We start from the raw sequence: 22,375 nt of genomic DNA, 5'->3' as shown, positions 1-22,375 counted from the left end.
TAGATTTTTCTTCTGACTCTGCAAGTACTGTTGCCATGACTGTATTATCAGCTCATTTCTAAATCAGCACCCCACCATGTGCTGAGGGGCTCAGCAGTTGTGTGATATAAATTGTGTTGCAAAATACCCAGTTCAGAACCTGCTGTGAGAAAGACACCTGGTGGCTGCAAATACAGGTAAGGAGAGCAACACATGACAGGTATCTGATCCATAGAGTCTGGAGCTCTCATCTGCTGTGGCAGTATCCAAGACTGGCTGCAGACATCAGGGCCCTTCCTTCCTGCTGGAACAGTGATCTTTCCCTGCCCAAAGCTACCAGGAGATGGGATTGATGCATCTCCCTTCTGCTTTGACTCTGCTTGGCCAGAAAGTTGAAAAGCCTGAGTTAGAAACCAAGGCTGAAGCAGAGGTAATGCCCAGACTGAGCTCCCTGAGATGTTCTGCCACCCTCCTTCTCCAGGCAGTGCAGTGTTGGATTGCAATCCTAAAGCAAATCCTGCAGATCACAGCAAACAGACCCTGCCTGTCCCTGAGCCCCCCACAGTGTCTGGCAGGTTCCATGGCCTGATACCTATTTCACAAAACCTGCAGAGCACCCACCAGAATTCTCCATTTTATCCTCACTTTCACTCCACATTCTCATTTTTGCATCTGTGGCCTAATAAGCCAGTTTGTTCACATGCCAGAGCCAGCCAGAAACTCTCCTTCTGCCCGGGTTTTGTAACAGTGTTTGCTCTCAGGGCTGCACATCCACGAGTGAGCCAGGCTCTGCACGTGGGCCTGCTGTCACCTCCCTGGCTCTGCTGGGCTCTGAGGGCCACATTCCTGCAGCCCTGACTGCACCCAAAGCTGTGTCACGCTATTGGGTCACACACAGAGAGGAGAGTGAAGCATGGCTGTGATTATGGCTGCTCCAACAAGGTGATCTCAGTGCTCTCCATGGGATTCCCAAGGGTTAGGGGCACATCAAGGGTTAGGGGGGTGCCAAGTGTCCTGTCCCCCAGTGAAAGTGCACACACAGCCACCACCAGGTCAGCACACACCTTCACTGGCCTTATGATGCCCTGGTCCCATAGCCAGGGCCAGAACTCACTGTCTCAGTTCACATGGGGTTCTAATCAGTTATTTTATGGTAATGACTTTTAGTCATTTTCATTTCAGGCTTGGTTAGAAGTAAAGCAAGTGTTGATGAAGTGCCGCAGTAAGCATCTGATTTTTTTCCCCTCTTGTGGTTACCATCATTTTCTAAGAAAAGTCTTTCCACTGCAGATTGGAATCATCTAAGCCACTTACACATATCCTTTTATTTATTGGTGATTCTGCTTGGCTAGTTAAAGGTGAAAAACCCTTTTTCTTGTGTTTCGGTCGCATTTCTAGTTAATACTCATTAACTGACTTAATGTATGTTACACATGATCAACCTGATTCACTACTGACATAAAACAGAAGCGATTCGTTAGTAACGGTCCCTTGCCAATTAGTGAACTAAATTACGTTTGAACAATTTTCTTCAAAGATTCTCCTCCTCCCCTCATGCATCATTTGGCAAGTCCCCTGCATGCTTACAGTAATTGTGTGCGTGCAGTGAAAGGAGACTGTTACCTCCTCAACCAAAATAAATGAATATGTGATCCCGGTGCTAATGCAGCACTGAGTAATACAAAGAATCACAGCCATCCTCCCTTTATCACCCAAAGATCCCAGCAGCAATTAAGATTAAAAACTGCTTTAAAAACCCCCAAAATATTAGGAACATTCTGTAAGGGGAAAGTGAATGCTCCCCAGGGTTTTTCAGAAAGCCAGCGAAGAAAGGGAACCTGTTCTCGTTTATGGCGACCGCAGGCTCTTCAGTCGCTGGGGTGTGGACATCCTCAACCTGCCGAGCCACAGCCAGGTGAGTGGGGCTTCTGGAAATCCTTCCTTCTTTCTGGGAGAGCGGTTAACAAGAAGAGCAGTCTTTTGGTTTCAAACTGAAGTCAAACAGAAACGCATCGTCTCAACCACATCCTTAAATAGCCGGTCCTCAACAGGAAAATTAACCCAGCCCCAGGGGTTGTGCGGGAAGCGGGTGGACAGGTATCGACATTTGGTTTTCACCTGAAACCAGAGGATTCTTTTGGGATTTCCGCGGTTGTGTGTGATCTAGAAAGTCATCTGATCTGATCACTGCTGCTGCAGTTTCAGTTTTGGAGATATGGCAGAGAGGAGAAACATGACCAGGAGGAGGAGAAACGAAAATGAGTTCATGCTAAAAACAGGAGAGTTCTGCCATTGATTTTAATGGGGCATGGAGGGGCCTCTATCCATGGTGGTGAAACAAAAATCACTGTCCCAGTGAGCTGAGTGCTCATGTTTTCCCTCCAGTGGATTTAGGAAGTGACCCCAGTGGAATGTCTTGGCTATAACTTGCTCTGAAGGTGTTTAGAAATGAACCAGTGTTTTCCTGAGTGTAATTCTAATCATCAATCTTTTACCTCAGGGGCTGTTCTGTGAGATTACCATCTCGGGATTTTGGCTGGAAGTTTAATTTTTGTAGGTTCTGCATTCTTCCCCTTGAGTCAGCAGGTAAGGTATGTGGCTGTGGCCTGCATTTGTCATGCCACAGGGCTGCCATTCTTGGGGGCCAAGGCCCTCGTGCCAAAAGCAATGTCACCCTGCTGGAATCCCACCCACGTGTGTCACCGGGCAAGGTCTTTTCTGTTAATGGATGAGTAAAATTTCACCAGGCTTTTGTTGTCATCACGAGGTAAGTAAGAGGGATTTGCATCTGAGCTGGCACATTTTCCAGAATCAGTTTCCAAGGCTAATTTAAGTCTGGTTGGCATGTAGACCTTTCCTTGAAGCGGAGGCTGAGATTCCGAAGGCTCACAGTTTTCCATAGGAAACGCCGCCCTGGGTGTCCGTGTGCCAGACAGGCCTGTTTGGCATTTCCCAGAGCATCAATGACCCACTGTTCTACTGCAGAATCCACTGGCTCACGGTGTGAATACCTGCTTGGGGAGCTGGCTGCACACTGGGAAAACAGGAATGCAAACAGCCTGGCTGTGATCAGTGGATTCACATCCCGGAGCACTCACATCCCTGGAGTGTCCAAGGCCAGGTTGGACAGGGCTTGGAGCACCCTGGGATAGTGGAAGGTGTCCCCATGGCAGGGGTGGGATGAGATGGGCTTTAAGGTCCCTTCTCATCCAAACTGTTCACAATTCTGTGAATTAACGCCCTTCAGGACGGTTTGTGGCTGTTCATAAGAAAAGCACCCAGCACTACCCTGGAAGGCTTTGGGCAAACACCAGAGGGAGAAGGGGGATGTGGGAGGCAAATACAAGGTACTGGTTTCTTTTCCAGGCATGTCATGCTATATTCTGTTCATGGTACTGTTCATGTGTTTCTCTACAGGACGTGCAGCGAGGGGATGTTTACTCTGATGAAAGTCTGGGCTTGATAACAGGAAACCAAGTCCTTTGTGCAGTAGATTGACCTTGAATCACACACAGACCTTTTTTTCAGTAACAGAGGGTAAGACTGTGTAAAACACAGGAAAATGGTGTCTCCAGAAAACAAAACTGGCATTTGGAGTTGGCTAGAATGTGCCCAAGCCTCTGCCAGCCTCAGCTCCCTGAATGTCAGCCTGAGCAGGTGGTGGAGGCACAGCCACGGGTCAGGGCCTTGTAGGAGAATCAGGGGCACAGTTGCTTTTTGTCCCTCAATACTTCTCCTTAAAAGTTCACTCTAGACAGAAAAATGAAGCTGCATGTGCCTGTGGGTGAGGAGCAGTGCTGGGATGCAGGAGACCCTGCAGTGTGGAGACACTCAGAGATTTAGGGAAGGACTCCCTCTCTCCCACTCTTCCCCCACAGAGGGAGTGCTGGCCTTTGGGGCAGGAACCATCTCAGGAGCCCTTCAGGAGCTTTTTTTATGGGGGTTTGGTCTGTTGGATGTTTCCAAGTGCTTCCTCAGTGTTATTAAAACAGCACTGCAGGATGCAGCTCCATTAATAGCCAATAATTCCAGAGTGAAGGAGATTCTGCTTACATGCAAAAACCTACATGCAAAAACATGCTGAACTCTGCTCACACATCTCCAGCTGTGCTCTGCTGCAGCTCTCCAGGCACAGAATCACAGAATGGTTTTCATGGAAAGGGACCTTAAAGCTCACCTCACTCCTCCCCCTGCCAAGAGCAGGGACACCTTCCACCATCCCAGGTTATTCCAGCCTGGCCTTGGGCACTGCCAGGGATGCAGGGGCAGCCACAGCTGCTCTGGGCACCCTGTGCCAGGGCCTGCCCACCCTGCCAGGGAACAATTCCCAATTCCCAATATCCCATCCAGCCCTGCCCTCTGGCACTGGCAGCCATTCCCTGTGTCCTGTCCCTCCATCCCTTGTCCCCAGTCCCTCTCCAGCTCTCCTGGAGCCCCTTCAGGCCCTGCAAGGGGCTCTGAGCTCTCCCTGGAGCCTTCTCCTCTCCAGGTGAGCACCCCCAGCTCTCCCAGCCTGGCTCAGAGCAGAAGGGCTCCAGCCCTCAGAGCATCCCCATGGTTTCCTCTGGATTCTCTCCAGCAGCTCCATGTTCTCCTTGTGCTGGGACTTGGAGGCAGCTCTGCAGGTGGGGTCTCATTGTGGCAGTTGATCTCCATCTTCCAGTCCCAGTATCTTCCCTGCCACTAACTGAAGACTGGATCTTACCCACTGAAGGCCATCACTTGCTGTTCATTCCTCCTGGAGCACACAGTCCCACATCAGCAGGGCTCTGGTGACTCCCAGCTGTGTCCCCCAAGCAATGGGCTGGGAAGGAACAGCACAGGTAGTCACAACCTGTGTGTTCTCCTGAAAGCTTGGATCACCTTCCCATGGGTTGGGTTAGTTTTCATCCAGAGCCTTTCCCTGACCCCCATTCCAACAGCTGATGAGGGTGGAAGAGGAATTATCCATGGGACAGAGACCCCAAGGACCTCTTGTTTTTGGCCAAACCTCCACATTGACCAAGCTCAAAAGGAGCCAGAGCCTGTAGCACAGCACAAAAACTCCTCAGAAAAAATTTGGTGTTATTCCATAGCAAATCAGTGCATGCTTCAGCACCTGGGAGATGCTGGCAAGCAGGACATCCAGGCACAGCTGAGCTGCCTGTACAATCAAATATTTCCCATTCCTGATGGTTGTTACCTGGTTTCCCTGCTGAAGTACTGGAATTACACTGAAATAATAAAGGAATCAGGCCAGTTGCCTGACACTGTGTTCTTTCTATTTTCACAGAGAGTTTATCTGGAAGCCTTGGAGCAGGAATATCCAAAAAAATCCCCAACTCCCAGTATTTCAGCACATCTTAGCTGAGGCCAGATGGGCTCATCCAAGTATACTTTGCTGCCTGTGTTAATTTTGGGGAAGCTTTGTGTGCTTTAAAGCTTTTGGTGACTTGGAAATCTGACCCACACTCAACTCAAAGTGCTTCTACAAAGGAGATCTAAGGATTTGACATGGATGTGTCAATTTTCTACTCTACAAAAAGACGTCAGCCTGCAAGTAAGCTTGCCATGGCAGTGGTGTGTTGGAGGGCCATTACCTACTTATTTCCAAAAATTATTTAGCCGACTGGCTGGCCGCCTTTCCTTTTTCCCAGGCTCTTGGAGAGAATGTAGGAGCTGAGCTACTTGGCTACAAGAGATTTTCTCCTCTGAAATTGGCAGCTGTGCATTCCGGAAGAGCAGCAGCATATTTGGCCACCGATTGCAAAAGCAAAGGGAAAACCATTATTTTTTCATTTCGCTTTTTTAACTCTCCAGTGGGAGACATTGACTGTATTTGGGTGACCCTTGTTGCTACAGCATTGCTAAGGCTTCCCTATTCCTTAAAAGTAAAAAATTAGGATATTCAGTTCTTAAAAATGCATATATTCCCCTTGGCCGGGCTCGGAGCAAGCGGGTGCCAAGTGTCTCATTGTGTCAGGACTTACACAGCAGCACATTCAACGTCACGGCTTCATGAGTCAGGGTTTTCTTTCTGAAAAGGATCACGTCAAGAAAACCAGGACAAAAATTCCCTATAGCCCAGCAACAGAGCGTGCTGTGTAAGAAGCTCTGTTGGGCAGGAGAACGAGCTGTGAGAGTCAGATCTGTCCGCCTGGGCATCCTTCCACGCCGGACAAAGGCAGTGACGGTCAGCACGGCTCCATGACTCAATGCTTTGATAATGGCTCCAGCAGGAGCTGGGCCTGGCCAGACCTGTGGCTTTGCTGATGTCAGGGCACCTTTGAAGCCTCTCCACGAGCTCCTCGTCGCTCACGGTGCCGGGCTGAGGGCGCCGTGCGGGACCGTGGGTGCCGTGGCTCCTGTTCAGACCTGCCGGGATCCTCGCACGGAGCTCGGGGGCGTGGGGGCTGTTACATCACAGGGGCTCTGCTGCTGTCACCAGCACCCCCCTGTGCACCACTGTGGCAGGAAACGCTGCCTGTGGGCAGCTTGGGGGTTTCAGCTGCTATTTCCTCTGCTTTCCATTAGAAATTCCATGAATTCACCAGCACCTATTGCATCCGCAGGTCATAACGTTCTCTGTAAAGGAGGTTGAACAGCTCATGTAGGGAGGGATGGGACACAGGGAATGGCTTCCCACTGCCAGAGGACAGGGTTAGGTGGGATATTGGGAAGGAATTATTCCCTGTGAGGATGGGGAGTGCTCTGGGCACAAGGTGCCCAGAGCAGCTGTGGCTGCCCTTGGATCCCTGGAAGGGCCCAAGGTCAGGCTGGGAGGGGTCTGGAGCAACCCGGGCTATTGGAAAGTGTCCCTGCCCATGGCAGGGGGTGAGTTTTCAGGTCAGGATGAGCTTTCAGGTCCCTTCCAACCCAAATTATTCTACAGTTCTTTGAGCTTTATGCTCACTATAAAGAGGGAGAAGCTGAATTTCAAAGTGGAAGTGACTCTCCTGAGGTCACAACTCTGCCAGCCAGGAGTGATTTGACAGAGCTCAGTTCTTCAAGGTGCTCTCAAGATGCTTCTCTGCCATTTCTGATTTGTATAGATTTGTATAGATTTGTATAGATTTGTATAGATTTGTATAGATTTGTATAGATTTCTGTGAGGTATTTACTTTATTAGTCCAGAATATTATTGGAGAGCCCTGTGAAGCAGGGCTTTGGGAAATTAATTTTCCCTAAATTCAGCGGTCTGCTGGGGGCCATCTCACTTTCTCCTGTGATCTGCACCTTAGTGGTGACATTTGGTATTTGAGGGAGGCATCAAAGGGAGGTGCACATGGAGGGATGTTGCTGAAGTTGAAACCCTTTCTGTTGGTGCACCCACTCCAATTTGAGATGTTTGAGAGCTCTGACTGGAGGCCAACGGTCTTAAACTCCGTATTTGGTCGATGAAAAGAAATCAGCTCTTTCCCAGGATGATTCAGAGTGGAGACAGGCTCTCCTTTTGAATCACTGAAGGAAGCCTTTCATCCCTCTCTCCGTTATCTGCAGAGGGACTTCTCCCCCCTGACTCTGGTTTTTGAATGAGCTGCTGTGGGTCCCACCTGCATCCCACTGGTCTTAGCCAGCAAAACCTCTGGACTTGCTCCTGTGCCCTGTGGGGGATGATCAGAAGTCCTGCTCAGGCACAACATTTTGTGTCTGTGCACTGAGGAGGCTTCACCTTCCTCTGGAGCATCTGTTGGGAGTTACTGCTGGAGGCAGACATGGGCTGGATGGGCTTTAGGTCTGATCTGGCCTTTCCCATCCTCCTTTGATCTAGAATAATGTTTAGCCATCGCTTACTGGTGCAGGAAGGACAAGGATTTTGCTGATTTCAGTATTTCTGCAGATTTCTTGAGAAACAAAGAGTCACTTTCTTTGGGTTTACTGAGTCTGGAGATTAAGACTGATCCCCATGAATCCTGTGGTGCGAGCAGCATTCCTGGGAGCTGCATAGGGACTCCCTGGGTGAGCACAGCCTGCCTTGGGCTGGCTCATGGGGTGGACATGAGAGAAGATGGTTTGGTGTATGACAGTGAAGCAAAGATGGAATGAGATGGGAATCAGTGGGGGGCTGAGCTATGGGTCATGTTCAGGTGGTTTTGCTGTCTATTTCCAGTTCCAAAAACTTGGTTTTCTGCTGAAAATCTATCTCAGGAGGATTTGTGTGAGGATTTCAGGAGCCACACTGAATTGGGGGACTGGCTTTTGAGCCTTATCTGTGCTATTTTCTGAAGAAAACAACAGGTGAAGGAGGGTGACAAAATTCCCCTGGCTCCAGCCTCTGCTTCCAGGACACGGCGAGGGCAGCGCTGGCCTCCTCCAGCCAAGGCAGGAGGGAAAAACACTTCATTCCTGGGAGCCCACCTGCTCTGCTGCTGCTGCTCCCACAGCCAAGGAACATTCCTTTGCTCAGGAAAGCAGGAGCTCTGTGCCAGGCACTTCCCCCACCTGCGTGGGCCGGGAGGAAGAGGAGGCCAGGCCCGGCAGCTGCCCCTGGCCAGGCAGAGCTTACGGGGAAAGCTGCATCCCTTCTGAGTAACAGTGAGTTCCTACGCCAAGTGAGGGTGCAGATTCCCTTCGCTGGGAGCAAGGCAAGTCTGTTCTTGGTGGGAAGTTCCTTCTCAGAGGCTCACCTGGGGGAGAAGGAGGGGGGTATGGGAGCAGCCAGGCTGCGTGGGACTGCGGGGCCGCAGCCTGCTCCGTGATGGGCCAGCGAGCAGTGGAGTGATTTCCCTGGCGTGTCAGGATGTCTCACCCACGGACAGGAATGAGCAAAGGTGGGGGAGAACCTTGGGTTTCCCCTTGCCCAGGGTGCTCTGATTCCTGGTGCTTTCCCACTGAGACTCAATGAGAAGCTGCCTTGTCCCTCTCCTTCCTCTTGCCAGCCTGGCCCACAGCCGGGCAGGATCCTCATGGATCTCATGGCTGTCTCCTGCATCAAAGGTGGGCAGCATCAAATGTCTCCTCTGCTCTTCTCACAGAATAGTTTGGGTTGGAAGGGACATTAAAGCTCACCCCATTCCACCCCTGCCAGGGGCAGGGACATTTTGCACTGTCCCAGGCTGCTCCAAGACCCATCCAGCTTGGCCTTGGGCACTGCCAGGGATCCAGGGGCAGCCACAGCTCCTCTGGGCATGCTGTGCCCAGACCTTCCCATCCTCACAGGGAGGAATTTCTCCCCAGTATCCCATCTATCCCTCTGGCAGTGGGAAGCCATTCCCCCTTGTTCTGGCATCATTGTAGATGGGCTTTTCTGCCCCTCTTTCTTGTAGGTTCCATTTAGGAACTGCAAGGCCACAATTAGGTCACCCCAAAACTTTCTCTTTTCCAGGAGGAACAATCTCAATTCTCTCATCCTTTCCTCACACCAGAGGGGCTCCAGACTTTGGAGCATCTCCATGGCCTCCTCTGGAGAGGCTCCAGCAGCTCCAGTTCACTCCTGTGCTGGCCCCCAGGGCTGGGGCAGCTCTGCAGGTGGGGTCTCACCTGAGTGGGGCAGAGGGGCAGAATCCCCCCCTCAGTGCCCATGCTGGGGGCTCAGCCCAGGGCATGGGGGGTGTCTGGATCCCAGTGCACACAGCCAGGGCACGGCCAGCCCTCCCCAACCAGCATCCCAAAGTGCTTCTCCTCAGAGCTGGTCTTGATCCTTTCATCCCCAGCCTGATCTGATCCTGGGGGGTTGCCCCAATCCAGGTGCAGCAGCAGAATTTGGTCCTGTTAAACCATATGGAGATTCCCACGGACCCACTGCTTGAGCTTGCCCAGGTCCCTCTGGGTGGCCTTGTCCTTTGGGTGCGTCACTGCTCAGCTCAGTGTCATCTGCAAACCTGCTGAGTGTGCCCTCCATCCCTTCCTCTATGTAACTAATGCAGATCCTAAATACCACTGATCCCAGTATGGACCCTACAGCAGCTGCGGCTGGGATGGAGATGCTCAAGCTCCAGCAAACTGCAGGATTCCACACAGTGCCTCCCTCCTGCCCTGCTCCTCGGGGCTGCCCCATTCTTGGACCAAATTCCTGGGCTCCAGACCAGGCTGAGCACCTGAATGTTCCCTGTGCCAGCAGGTCTGGCTCTGTCCCAGCACACTGCACCGGGAGCTGCGGGCTGACCCCGCGGGGCTGCGCCTGCCCCTGGCACCCAGCACATCCCGGCGGGAATGGCAGGCGGCCCCGCCAGGATTTGGGGCTGGCATGGAGCGCCCTGGCCCGTCGCTCCCTGCCAGCTGCCTGCAGCGCCCCGGGGCAGCGGCTTCGCAATCCCGAGCAGCGGAAGCGGCAGCCGCGCTCGGGCCGCTCGTGGCAGCGCCACGGGTCACTGCCAGCCCCGCCGGCCGCGCTTCCTTCCCCTCCGGCTCCCGGGAAGGGAAGCTGCCCCTGCAAAGTGCCCATCAGCAAAAAGGCTGCGGGTGCCGCAGGGACACCCAGCTGCCTTTTGGATGGGCGCCCGAGGAACTTGGCAGGAATTGCGCCAGAAGAGTGGAATAGCAGAGCTGGGAGCGCCGGGGGATTTAGGAGATATAAACGGGATCAATCCAGCCGCGGGGCTGGGGACAGTTGCTACCTCAGGTTATTTTTTGGAGGTGTTTGGATATTTCTAGGGAAGTGCCCTGCCTATGTTTTCTGCCCAGCTGGCTTTCTGCTCTCCTGTGGTTATGGAAAGATGTTTTTCAGCCAGAAGTGCCTTGGTTCCGCAGAGCTCCCCGTGTGACACTGCCTCCAGCGCTGGGACCGGCACTCGGCGCTTTCCCACAATAGGCTGGACACCGCTGTGAGCACGCCAAAAAACCTCCTGGCTCCAGAAGGGGTTTAGCCCAGCAAAGCCTTTCTGCTGCCCGAATTCAACCCCTCATCCTGCCGTGTCCGAGCCACTCTTGCTTCCATCTTCTCTCAACCGAGCTGCTTGCACACCCCAGCTGGGAAGCTGAGGTTGGGAGAAAGTCCGTGGAACTGGGGAGTGAAGCTTGGAGATGCTGCAGTGAGCAGCTCCTGTGTGGGAGTGAGGCTCCTGCCTGCTCTGCATCCCTGTCCTGTCTCTTCCTGGGGCTCTCCCTCAGGCAGCAATCCTGGAAAATCAGGAAGATTTCTCCTGAATGTCTCTTGCTGTGGTCAAGGTCCCGGAATGTCTTGTCCCACCCTCCAGTGGTGGACAGCAGACCTCTCTGCCCTGCTCCACCACATCCCCTGCATCTCCCACTCCACCTTCCCAGGCTCAGCAGGCACTGGGCTTTTCCTGCCCCTCTGCCAGGCTGTTCCCATGCTAGGTCAGGGCTTTCTCAAAGTCATCACCTCATCCCATCAGCTGGCAGCTGGTGGAACAGTGGTTCCCGTGCTCTGCCAGCCGCTGCCAAAGTTGCTGCCAGGTCCTGCTCACCCCTGCTCTGAAGCCTGCCTGCACCAGCTCGGCTTCCCAGTGCTCCCCCATCCCATCCTCAAGCACCATTTTGGTGGTTTCCATCCAGGTCAGCCCCTAAACCGGTGCTGACACTTTGCAGGCAAACAGATCTGTGCCCAGCAGTCCCCTCAGGTGCCACCAGCCATGTGCCCACTGGGAGAGGGTGGCATCCCTCCTGCCACCTCTCTCCAGGCGTTTGCTGCAGCGCTCGCGTGCAGGCAGCTGGAGGGAATCAGAGGAGCCGCTTAGAGAAAATCTGGGCAAAGACAAGGGAAAAAAAAAATCCTGGGACCTGGCAAGAACCTACACAAGTTTCCATGAGAAATCCAACGTGGCCATCCAGCCCGTCTGTACTGGAGCGTTCCCAGGCCTCTCCCGGGGTCAGCGGCGTTGCCAATGCCCACCCAACTTTCATGAGAGCCCTGACCAAGCCTGTGCTCCTGCCCGCGGTTCCTGCAGCTCCCGATCCCATTCTCCCTCCCTGCTGCCAGCTCCCAGCCGCCCAGGGAGCTGCCTGCCTCCTGTCGCTCCCGTGACATATTTATTGCTATCAGTTTAGTCTTTAATTTCCTTTGTTTCAGAATATCTGACGGCGCAATTAAGAAGGCCCGAAGGGAAGCGTGTGTGTGCTCGGTCATCAGACCTGCGGTTACCGTCTGTCTGGAAGCGGCGCTGGAGCGGGGCTCGGCAGCAGCTGCCAGGCTTCCAGGCTTGTTTTCATTTTCTAAGAGGTTAACTGAGAGCCCGACGCGAAGAGACACCCGTACACACCCAGAAACCCCGCCACACACACGGAGCCACACGCACCCGTACGGAAACACACACATAAACACAGATGTGGGCCGGCACGGGGACATGTAAACACAGCCCTGCGAGGAACCGGCCCCGAGGAACCAGGACGGGACCTGTCTGATCCCGGCTTTCCACCGGCCGTGGTGCCGCAGGTCGGTGCGGGGAGAGAGGAGCCCTTGCACCCTGTGCATCCCATCCACCGAGTGCGGCCCGTTCTGCCCCATCTCCGGCACGGTGAGGCAGATCCCTCCCGCTGCTCGGCCCAGACCTTCTGGGGGAAGAGCCCGGTCACGGTAGCTGTGAGGAGGCGCAGCTGGGGCTTGTTTCCTCCAGGGCTTGGCTGCAAGGCGAGCATGCGAGGATGTGGATGCGCCCGGGGTCGGGCCTGCGGAACTCTCTCCGCCGCCGGCACCGGGAGCTGGGCTGGGCCGCTCTGCCCAGGGTGCTGGAGGGAGCAAGGGAAGCTTTGACATTGATTACAGCAGGGTTAGGAGAGGAGAAAGCCTTTCACTTTGTCCCTAGGGAGTGGTAAATCCTGAGGGGCTGCGGCTCCTGGTGCCCCAGAGACTGGTGGTGCTGGGGTGATGGGGACCTGTGGTGCTGGGCTGGTGGGGACTGGTCCTGTTGGGGTGATGGGGTGATGGTACTGGGCTGGTGGGGACTGGTCCTGTTGGGGTGATGAGAATTGATGGTACTGGGCTGGTGGGGACTGGTTGCTGAGATGATGTGGACCAGTGTGCCAGGGAGATGGAGGCTGGTGGTGTCAGGATAATGGTGACCAGTTGTACTGGGGTGATGGGACCAAAGGTGTCAGGATGACCCCAGGGTGATGAGCACCTCAGAGAGCCCCCACAGCAGGCTGACACACAGCAGCACCAAGGTGAGGTGTTTGCCAGCACGGTTTGGCAACACCAAGGTGGGGTGACCACAGCTTCCGTGTGGAAATCCCCATCCCAGAGCCTGGCAGGCATCTCACCAGGGCTGCCAGGAAGAGACAGACTTCACCCACCCATGGCTGTCCTTCCTGCCCCAACAGCAGAGCCCATGTGGGAAATGCCAGGCTGGGGAAAAAGCTAGGAGAAATCTTTCTAGCAGCAGGTTTGTGCCTCACAGGGCCCGGCTGCAGAGGAGGAGAATCTCCAGTGGCTTCTAGGGGCTGGGTTCATGCTCTGCTGCCGTGGGGCCTCATTTGGAGCTTGCTCCTCTCCCTCTCCTGCCTTCACAAGACGTGTAGGAACTTCCTATCTCTGCAGCCTCGGGCCCTTAGTCACATTTGGTTGGCAGCCACAGGCGCGCACACGCTCGCCCGGCGGGATTGCACGCACACCTTGTTTTCTTAGGAAACAAGAGGGGAGCGTGACCCAGGCCAGGTAGCACTCCATTCTGCTGTAATAAATGAACATGTCAACTCTCCTGGCCCTAAAACCTGTCCCAGATGCCCTGAAGGCCAGGGGGGAAGCTTGGCATCCTCGTGGGGAGCTCAGCCAGGTGAGGGAGGTGCAGCCCAGTTCAGTGGGGTACCCAAAGTGCCCGTCAGGGCTCAATCCCTGCAGGCATGGGCTGGGAGTCCTCAGCAGAGGGGTCCTGCTGGTGTTGGGTGAATCCCTGAGCAGAGAAATTTAGGGTGGAACATCCTCAGTTTTAATTGAGAATGTCCCCCTCTTCCCCTGTGGTGCCACTGGGCTGGAAGTGCTGCAGTGCCCTGGGGGTGGAGCGTGTGGGGAGAGCAAAGAGCAGGAACAGACCCACCAGTCTCAGCCAGGGCTCTTGTCCCTCTCCCCTCCATATCGAGAGGAACCTCTACTTTCCATTCCTCTGTTTCTCCAGGACTCTCCCTCCCTTTTGCTGACTCCCTGATTTAGTTTTAGTGGGAAAAGGGACAGCAGGGGCTCATCTTCCCCCAGAGCTGCACTGATGTGCAGCCAAAGGTGGCACAACCCATGTGCCCTGCAGGGCTGGAGGCCACCAGCTGGAGCAGCAAGAGGGGCACAGGGGGCTTCAGGGGTGTGTGCCCTCTCCGCAGTCCCTAAGGAGCCTGGGGACCTGCCACAGCTCCTGCTCAGTCCCCGGGCTGGTCCTTCCCCTCCATCCCTGCCAGCCTAATGTGTGTCTCCCAGTGTTGCTGCTCTTCTGGGAGCCTGCTTGGGATTTGCTTCCAAACAATTTTCTTCGCATCTCTTCACCCTTGCCACATCACAAAGTGCCCTCCCTTTCCTTAGGTGAGATCTTTCCCTTGAGCCCTGGTTTCCTCCTCAGCGCCAGGAATTATGTTGGTTCAGGCCATCTGAAATGCCTTGTTATGCAGATGTGTCTCAAACAGCTTCAATCTCACAAGTCCTGCTGAATTTTGGGCTTTAGGCTCAGTCCTCAAGGCAGATTCCACATCCCATGAGACCCGAGCAGAGCAGGGGCGGGAGAGCTGGGATGTTCACTCCCTTTTGGGCACTGATGTCCGGGGATTCTGCATGCTGAGGGTCTGGCCAGGGCACTGAGCACTTTGTCGAGCTCCTCCATCGGTGCCAAGCGCAGCCGGGGCTGCGGAAATGCCCCGATCTCTGTTAGAGGGCGATAGCAGCGCCGAGATAACAGCGCTATCAGATCCCCGGGGCTGGCCCCGGCCGTCGCTCCAAGGCTGCCCGAATTATCCCCTCCCCGAGGGAGAAGGGTCCCTGAGCCCCGTGCGGGGGTCCCCAGCCAGCCCCAAGCTGGGGTGCAGCAGGAGAGGCCGCTCCAGCAGCTCCACAGGGCTGGAGTTGACCCCGCTCCAAATGAGACCGAACACTTGCTGAGCAAAGCTACCGACAGGGCTCTAGGGGGACCGTGGGGATGTGTCATCCTGCTCCCGAGCCAGCCGAGCCCCAGCGGTGTCACACAGAGAGTGGCTCTGCCGGGGGTCCGGATCCTGCCCCCTGCCCTCCCCGGCTCCTGCGGGCCTGTGCCAGGTCCCCTGCTGGGCACGGGGGCGGCTCTCGGAGCCGGGTCCTGCGACAGAGGTTGCGTTCGTCTCGCCTCCAGCCCATTGTCTTGTTTATTTGTCACGGTTGGTCCCCAATTAGGAGTTCGAGCCGTTTGGGACAAGAACTGTTTCTTCCCATGTGAGCTTGCGGTTCCCGCTCGGCCGGGCTGTGATGTGGCCGGCGACCCGCAGGAGCATCTGCTATTGCAGCAACAGTGCCCGAATGCGTTTCAGATGGGCCCGGCTCTGCTTTGCGTGCTCGGGCCGCCGGCCAGCCCGGGATGGAGCCTCCAGCCGGCCCTCGGGATGCGATGTTCCCGTCCTCGGGGACCCGCCGTGGGGACCTGCTGGGGACATGGTCACCAGCCAAACGCGTCTGCCCAGTGCCGAGCCTTGGGGGCACCGCTGGATGGGGAAGGGGCTCTGCCTTGGGCACCCGTGGGTCCGACCCAGCCTGGCTGCACGCGGGGAAAGGCGGGATGCTCCACCTGGATCTCTCAGGGAACGACCCCACCGCCACCCCCGGCTCTGCCGGCGAGCTCAGCCCGGTTGGGGATGCTCCTGCCCGCTCGGTGCCGGGGATGCAGCGCGGGTCACGCCGCCGAGGGGACGCGCGGCCGAGGGTGCCCCAGCCCCGCACCTGCCCCGCGGACGGCAAGTCCCGTCCGGCCGTGGCCCCGGGGCAGCGCAGGGCCCGTCCGGCCGGGTTCGGCGGCGTCAGGCAGCAGCACATGATCCGCGCCGCGGGGCCAAGGGCTGAGGTCAGGCAGTCACACCCAGGAGCGGCACTGACTTCACCGCGGGCAGGAGCAGCTCCTCACGTATCCCGCTCCCCGAAGGCAGCGCTGACCCGCCGCTCGGGGCCCGCGGTCAGGCCGCTCCGTTATCGGGGCGCGGGCATCGCTCCCATCGCAGGGATGGCTCCCCGGAGCCCCTCCTGGCTCCCGTCCCAGCCAGCCCAGCTCCTCTGCTCCGGAGGGGAGTCGCTGACAGGGTCCTGCCGGTGCCGCCGGGGAAGCCGCAGGGCCGGTTCCTTCGCGGGGCTCCCGGTCCGGCCCGCGGGCCTGGCCCGCTTCCCCGGGGCGCCGGCTGGGTGGGATCAGCCGCTGGCTGAGGTAATTGAAAGCCCTTTCCATCCCTCCCGAGCCCGGGGTGAGCGGAGCAGCGCGTCCTGCCTCGCTGGGGCGATGGCACCAACCGGGGGCCGCCGCCGGCCTCGGCTCCAAACACTCACGGGAGGGGAGAGAAAGCGATTTGGGGAAATTTAGGGGCTTGTCCACGCGTTTCCAGGGAAGGAAGAGTTAATCCCCCGCCTGCTGCTAATGAGCCTTAACTGAGAATGACCCGGCACAGGGGAGAAGTGAACCCATTGTCCTCGCCTGTGTTTGACTGTCTTCCAGAGAGACTCATGAAACGCAGAGCCGGGGCGTGAGTTCCCGATTTATGTCAGGAGGCTTGATTTATTGTATTTATTTATTTTTGCCATCTGGTTGAGGAGGGATGTCGAACGCAAGCGTGAGAAATCCAGATGTGCACAGCTCCTGGCTCGCAGCGTCCCCAGCCCCTCTCCCGGCTCCGGCCCTGCCCCCGGGCCCTGCCAGCCCCCGAGCTGCTCGGGGCGGGTTGGTGGCACCCCCTGGCACCACCCTCCGCATCCCCGGCGGGAACGAGATGTGCGTGTTGACACAAGGAAAGGCTACCGTCTGGATGAGCAGCGCTGGAGTTCTCGGCATAGGAAATGTTGGCCACATGACGCCGTGGTGACAATGGGGACACCTGTGTGTCCCCAGCTGCAGGGCCAGGGGTCAGAATGACCCTGACAGCCATCAGGGAGCCGTGGTGACAAGTGCTGCACGACTGGCCCCGGGGCATAATGCCCACCTAAACTGATGATGCCCTGTCCCGTGCCTGTATTTTGGGGGGTGTTGTATTGCTTTGAGGGCAGGCAGCCCCACAAATGGGCTGCAACCCCAAAATGGGCATCCTCCAGGGCAGGGACACCGGGGACACCCAGGGTCCCTTCCCTGGTGGCAGGCTGGGTGATGGAAGAAAGCCACATCAGGCATGGGGAGACACCATTGCATGCAGAAATGTCCCTGGGTGTGGGATGGAGGAGCTCGTTCTGTTTTGGCATTTGCCCCTTCCATCAAGGGACAGCAGGGCCAGGCTGGAAATGGGCACAGCTGGCCCTGCTGTCACCACTGGAGCGGCACGAGGCTGCCACTGGCACAAGGCAGTGCCAGCCTGGGGTCAAACCCATGCCATGAAACTTCCATAGGAGCTGGAGGGCACAACCGGGCAGAGGAAGAGAGGTTTAGGGGGCAACTTCTGAATTTCTGTGGTGATCTTTAGGTCGGGGCTCCTCTGAGACACGAGAGATGATCACACAGGATCTTAGCTCATCCGCTTGCTGTCTCATGCCTGGGAGGTTTGGCCAGTGGCCCAAGGGCTCCGGAGGAGGAGGAAAATTTCATCATCCTGCTCTAACGTCTCCTGTATAATCAGGCCCTTGTTAACCGATACAGCCCCATGCGAGGACCCGGCCACTGCTGCAGCCTTAGGTGGTCTTGGCCCCGGCAGAGCTGTGCTGAGCCTCTCCCAGCACAGCCTGGGAAGCGGCTCTGATTTTATCTGGTGTGTCCCCTCCACCTCGCACATGCTCACTCTGCTCCCTCTGCCTCTTCCCAGCCTTTCTCCGCTTCCCCAGGAACTCCCAGGGTTGCCAGAGTGGGGCTCCCCACACCGAGGTGCTCCCACACACTGGGATGGTGCCCTCATCATGATGGTACCCACACCACGATGCTCCCCGTGCCAGGACAGTCCCTGCACCACGACGGTCCCACATCATCCCAGCACTTTTGTTGAGCAGCTGGTGAGTCAATTTAAACACTCCCTCCACCTGGAAAAATATATTTCAAATCAGCCATGCCATAGCAGGTGGGAAGGAAGGAAAGAATGAGGTGACAGGGGGCTGATCCACAGCGATGCCTTGAGGGGTTTTGGGGTAGCCCTAAGGGTGTTTTGGGGGAGCAGAGGTGTCTGAGGGTGAGCACAAAAGGCACCCAAGGAAAAGCAGCCAAGTGCAGTCTGTTTGTATTGGTTTATTTTAAAAAAGTACAGGAGGTATAAAAAAATAAATATTTAAATAGAGTTCTAGCAATATATTACCACAGATCTTATCAATAATAATTAATTATTATTAACAATAAAATTATAATAGTCAGGTCTCAGTGCACACTGGGCTTTCCACGGAGTCAATAAATAACATACACAGCCTGCTCTGGTGCCAGGAGCGAGCCAGCGCCACCTGCCACCGGCCTGGGGCCCTTCCCCGTGTCCCCATGTCCCCATGTCCCCATGTCCCACATCCCTATGTCCTTGTGTCCCCATGTCCCCACGTCCCCATGACCCACATCCCTATGTCCTTGTGTCCCTGTGTCCCACGTCCCCATGTCCCACATCCTTATGTCCTCATGTCCCCATGTCCCGTGTCCCTGTGTCCCCATGTCCCCATGTCCCACATCCCTATGTCCTTGTATCCCCATGTCCCTGTGTCCCCGTGTCCCCATGTCCCACATCCCTATGTTCTTGTGTCCCCATATTCCATGTCCCCGCGTCCCCCTGTCCCACGTCCCCACACCAGGGCTGGATCCAGCCGTGCAAAGCCCAGCTCTTGGCCGTTAGTACATTCAGAGCCCTTCCAAAGGGAAAAGCGCTTTCCCAAAGGAGAGGACGTTCCGTGCCCCGCCGTGCCCGCGCGGGGGAATGATGCTCCACAGTGGGGTGACTGTCCCACACAGGTGGCCTTGTCCCAGATGGTGGGACCCAGCCCCAGCCAGCACAGCCACCAGTACCCTCATTTTGGCTCCTTGCAGGCGAGCCCAGCCTTAAAATGTGCAGGGGGAGCGCGTCCTCACGTCCCTGCATCCCAATGTCCTTCCTCACAATCCTTTCTCCAGGGAAGCGAAGGCTTTCAGATGGTGCTCAGGGGCATCTGTTCGGGTGCTGCTCTCCGTAGTGACACTGTCCTTGGGGGACAGTCCGGCCCTGCTGCCACCCCCATGGCTCCCCACACCCCGTTGGAGCCCGGGGATGGCTGAGGCACATCCCGGGACCAGCCTGTGCTCCTCGGGGATGCCTCGTCCTGCTGGGTGCTGGCTCTGCCCTGCCCGGACGCTCCGGGCTGACACGTTCACCCCGTCAAGGGGCAATAAATTACCGGAGGGCGGATGGGGCCGGCGCAGGCTCCGGGTAATAAATAGGAAGGCGGGAATTTGGGAGGCAGCGGCGGGGCCGGCCGTCAGCAGAGAGGCAGCGCAGGCGGGGCGGGCGCTCATGAGGGGCTGAGATGAGGTAGGAGGACACGTGCTGCCTGCCCGATGACCTGCACGTACTTCCTGAGCACCTGGCAGCCCTGCTGCTTCTTCTTGAAGGCGCTCTTGCCCTTGGAGCTGTCCCCGTACCTGACGTCCACCTGGAAGATGTTGTAGTTCTTGCAGAGGAGGCAGGTGAGGTTGGAGATGAGGCCTCGGGTGGTCTTGGTGGTGTTGTGGAGCCGCTCGAGGAGCTCTTTGGCCACGGGGTTGAGCTCCTCCTGGTCGCGCGTGATGTTGCCCAGCGAGGCGTTGAGGAAGGCGAAGAGCTTGTACATGGCCACCATCACCTCCTTCCTCTCGCTCGTCCGGTTGACGCGGAAAGCGGGGAAGAAGATGCCGGCGGGGTTGCAGAGCTTGTCACTCTCACTGCTGAACGGCTCTCCCTGGCACTTCAGCTGCGAGGAGAGGCTGGTGTCACCCCACGTCCCCCGTGTCCCCCGTGCCACCATCCCTGCCGCGTCCCCTCCCCTTCCCTCGCCTGCGGCTCAGCCCCCCCGGCCGTGACCCCCGGCCGTCCCCAAGCGCCACTTACGTAGAGGCTGAAGAGCTCCTGGGCGGTGGCGTTGAGCACGGCCACCTGCCTGCGGGTCTGCTCCTGCACGTTGGAGCGGCACAGGCCGTGGCTGGGGCAGCCCGAGCCGCTCACCAGCAGCGCCCGGCCGGCCACGGGCCGCCGCTGCAGCAGGAGCAGGGCCACGAAGGGCACGACGCCTGTGAGGGGAGAGAGGCCGCTGTCACCCTGGGGTGCCGGCTGCCGCTGGTGCATCCACCGGGGATGATCCCAGTCCCAGGCGCCCAAGGGGAGGGTGTCCAGCTGGAGCAGGGACTCATCCCGCTCGGGTGTGCGTCCAGCCCGGCCGGAATGCCCAAAGCCCCGCTCTGTCCCGGCCGTGCCGCGCTCCCGTCCCGCTGCCGTGGCCCTCACCTGCCCCCCGGCAGGCGCTCCCCCGCCTCCCTTCCCGGCGGGGGGCCCCGCAGCATTCCCACATTTCGCAAGCGGCCCGGTGGCGACCTGTGGTGTTTAATCAAACGTGCAAGAAGCTTTTTCCTCCGTTATCCTGGTCCGGGCGCCTCGGGAGCAAGGCCCCACCCCGGGCCGGCTGACTCAGCGGGGCTCCCTCAAGGAAACCTGCTCTCGGCGTGCTCTCCCTCCTTCCTCCCGCCCCCGGCCCCACCGCCTGCCTCAGTTTCCCCGTCTGACAAGCGGGCGCAGCGCCGAGGAGCCCTGGGGAGAGACGACGCAGCTGCCAGAGACTGCAGCCAGGAAATCCCTGGCCGCGGAACAAGGGGACCCTTGAGCCTGCGGCAGCTGGGTCACCCCGGCCGAGCCTCCTGAGAGCGGGGAGCTGCGAGCCCCGATCCGCGGGAACCCCCAAAGCGGGATCCATCTCTGCTCGGAGAGGCCGAACCGGGTCTGGAGCCCGCAACTCCGCTGGGCAGCCTCGGGGAGGGCGGCCTGGGTGTCCCCGCCGCTGGGTGACCTGGGTGACACCGGCAGGGCCCCGGCAGGGTGGGGGTCCCGCGCTCCAGGCCAAGCCCCCGGGCCGTGACGGGCCCCGAAGCCGCCCGCGCTTGTCAGCGCCTCGGACGTGCCGCCGGTGCCGGGTAATCCAAGCCTCGATTCATTTACCCTGCCCAGGTGGGACAGGACTTACCTGGGCGTGTTCCAGCTCCCTCCCGCACCCCGCGCGTCCCCACGGGATGGATCAGACCCCCTGACCCCTCCGGAGCCCCTCTCGCTGTCCCCCCGGCCGCTGTTCAGCCCGTTCACAGCTGGGCAGGGACAGGCTCTGCCCCACGTGTGCCGGGGGTCGGGGCGGTGGGTGGGGAGTCCCCGGTGGGAGCTGCCCCGAGGAACCCCCAGAACGGCTTCTGGGCCGGGGGCTGCTCCCTCCGACCCCTCCTGCACCTGGCAGCCTCCCCATCCTCGCACCGCTCGGCTTGAGGCATCGGGAGACCCACAAGGAGGATAAGCAGGAGTGGGGGGGGGGGGGGGGGGAAGTATTTAAAAGTACAAAAAATTAAAAAAAAAAAAAAATCCCCCCCTCCTTGAGATTTTTTTTTTTTTTCCCTTGGAAGCATTTCCAGTTATATAAGTGTCCAGATGTTGGCTGGACCGCGCCAGCGCCGCGCTCCGCTGCCGCTGCCAATTCCCAGAGATGCTCATCCCGGGGGGGACGCGGCGCGGCGGGAGCCCCGCTCCGGCTCCAGCGGCGCTTCCAGCCGGGCCCCGCCTGCCCCCGAGCATCACCGGCAAACGGAGGGGAGGGGGAGGAAAAAAGGGGAGGGGGAGAAGGGGAAATAGTTTCCCCAAAGTCGGATTTTTTTGATTTTTTTTTTTACCTGCCGGTACGAACTTCATTGTGAGCCGCGTCCCGGGAGCGACTTAATAGGGATTGGTGTTGGCAGAGGAAGTTTTCAGAAATTCATGTTCATACTGGGGGACTTCTCGGGGTTTATATACCGGTCTCCGGCAGGCAGCCTGTGTTGTAAGAGGGGAGGGGAGAGGGGAGGCTGGGAGAATCGAGTATCGCTGTTCCCATTCACATCGCAGGAAGTCTTAGAAATAAAAAGTTCTATCAAATAATTGACGACACAGATCATTTTGTTTTGTTTTACGCGCGGGTCGGGGAAGTGATGAATTGCGGTGGGCTGGGGGGGATGAATCGAAGCCCCCCGGGGGAGGAGCGCGGCCGCACGTGGGGTTCGGGGGTGTCGAGGCGCGGGCAGGAGGAGCCGCGGGGCCGGGGCTCGGCTCATTCCCCCCCGGGGCCCCCTCCGGCCGCCGGAGCAGGCAATGAAATGAAGGAGGTAAACCAGCCTGGTTTGGGTTGGTTTGGGTTGGTTTGGGGTGTTGGAGGGATGGAGGGCGCGGGAAGGGGCCGTGGGCGCCGCGCTCCTCGGTC

The 22,375-nt window shown here is 57.5% G+C and overlaps 1 protein-coding gene across 1 annotated transcript; it reads right to left on the bottom strand.

Annotated features, from left to right (window-relative positions):
- Window positions 1-19,426: 19,426 nt before the first annotated feature.
- LIF (LIF interleukin 6 family cytokine) lies at window positions 19,427-21,831 on the bottom strand. The gene is made up of 3 exons (XM_058816963.1): window positions 21,813-21,831; window positions 20,002-20,180; window positions 19,427-19,864 (listed from the first exon to the last, which is right to left on the bottom strand). Exons 1-3 carry the CDS (start codon window positions 21,829-21,831, stop codon window positions 19,427-19,429), a joined length of 636 nt encoding a protein of 211 aa, XP_058672946.1.
- Window positions 21,832-22,375: the final 544 nt, after the last annotated feature.

This window comes from Ammospiza caudacuta, chromosome 18 (assembly GCF_027887145.1).
Source record: "Ammospiza caudacuta isolate bAmmCau1 chromosome 18, bAmmCau1.pri, whole genome shotgun sequence".
NCBI lineage: Eukaryota > Metazoa > Chordata > Aves > Passeriformes > Passerellidae > Ammospiza > Ammospiza caudacuta.
This window is presented reverse-complemented; position numbering and strand designations above follow the sequence as displayed.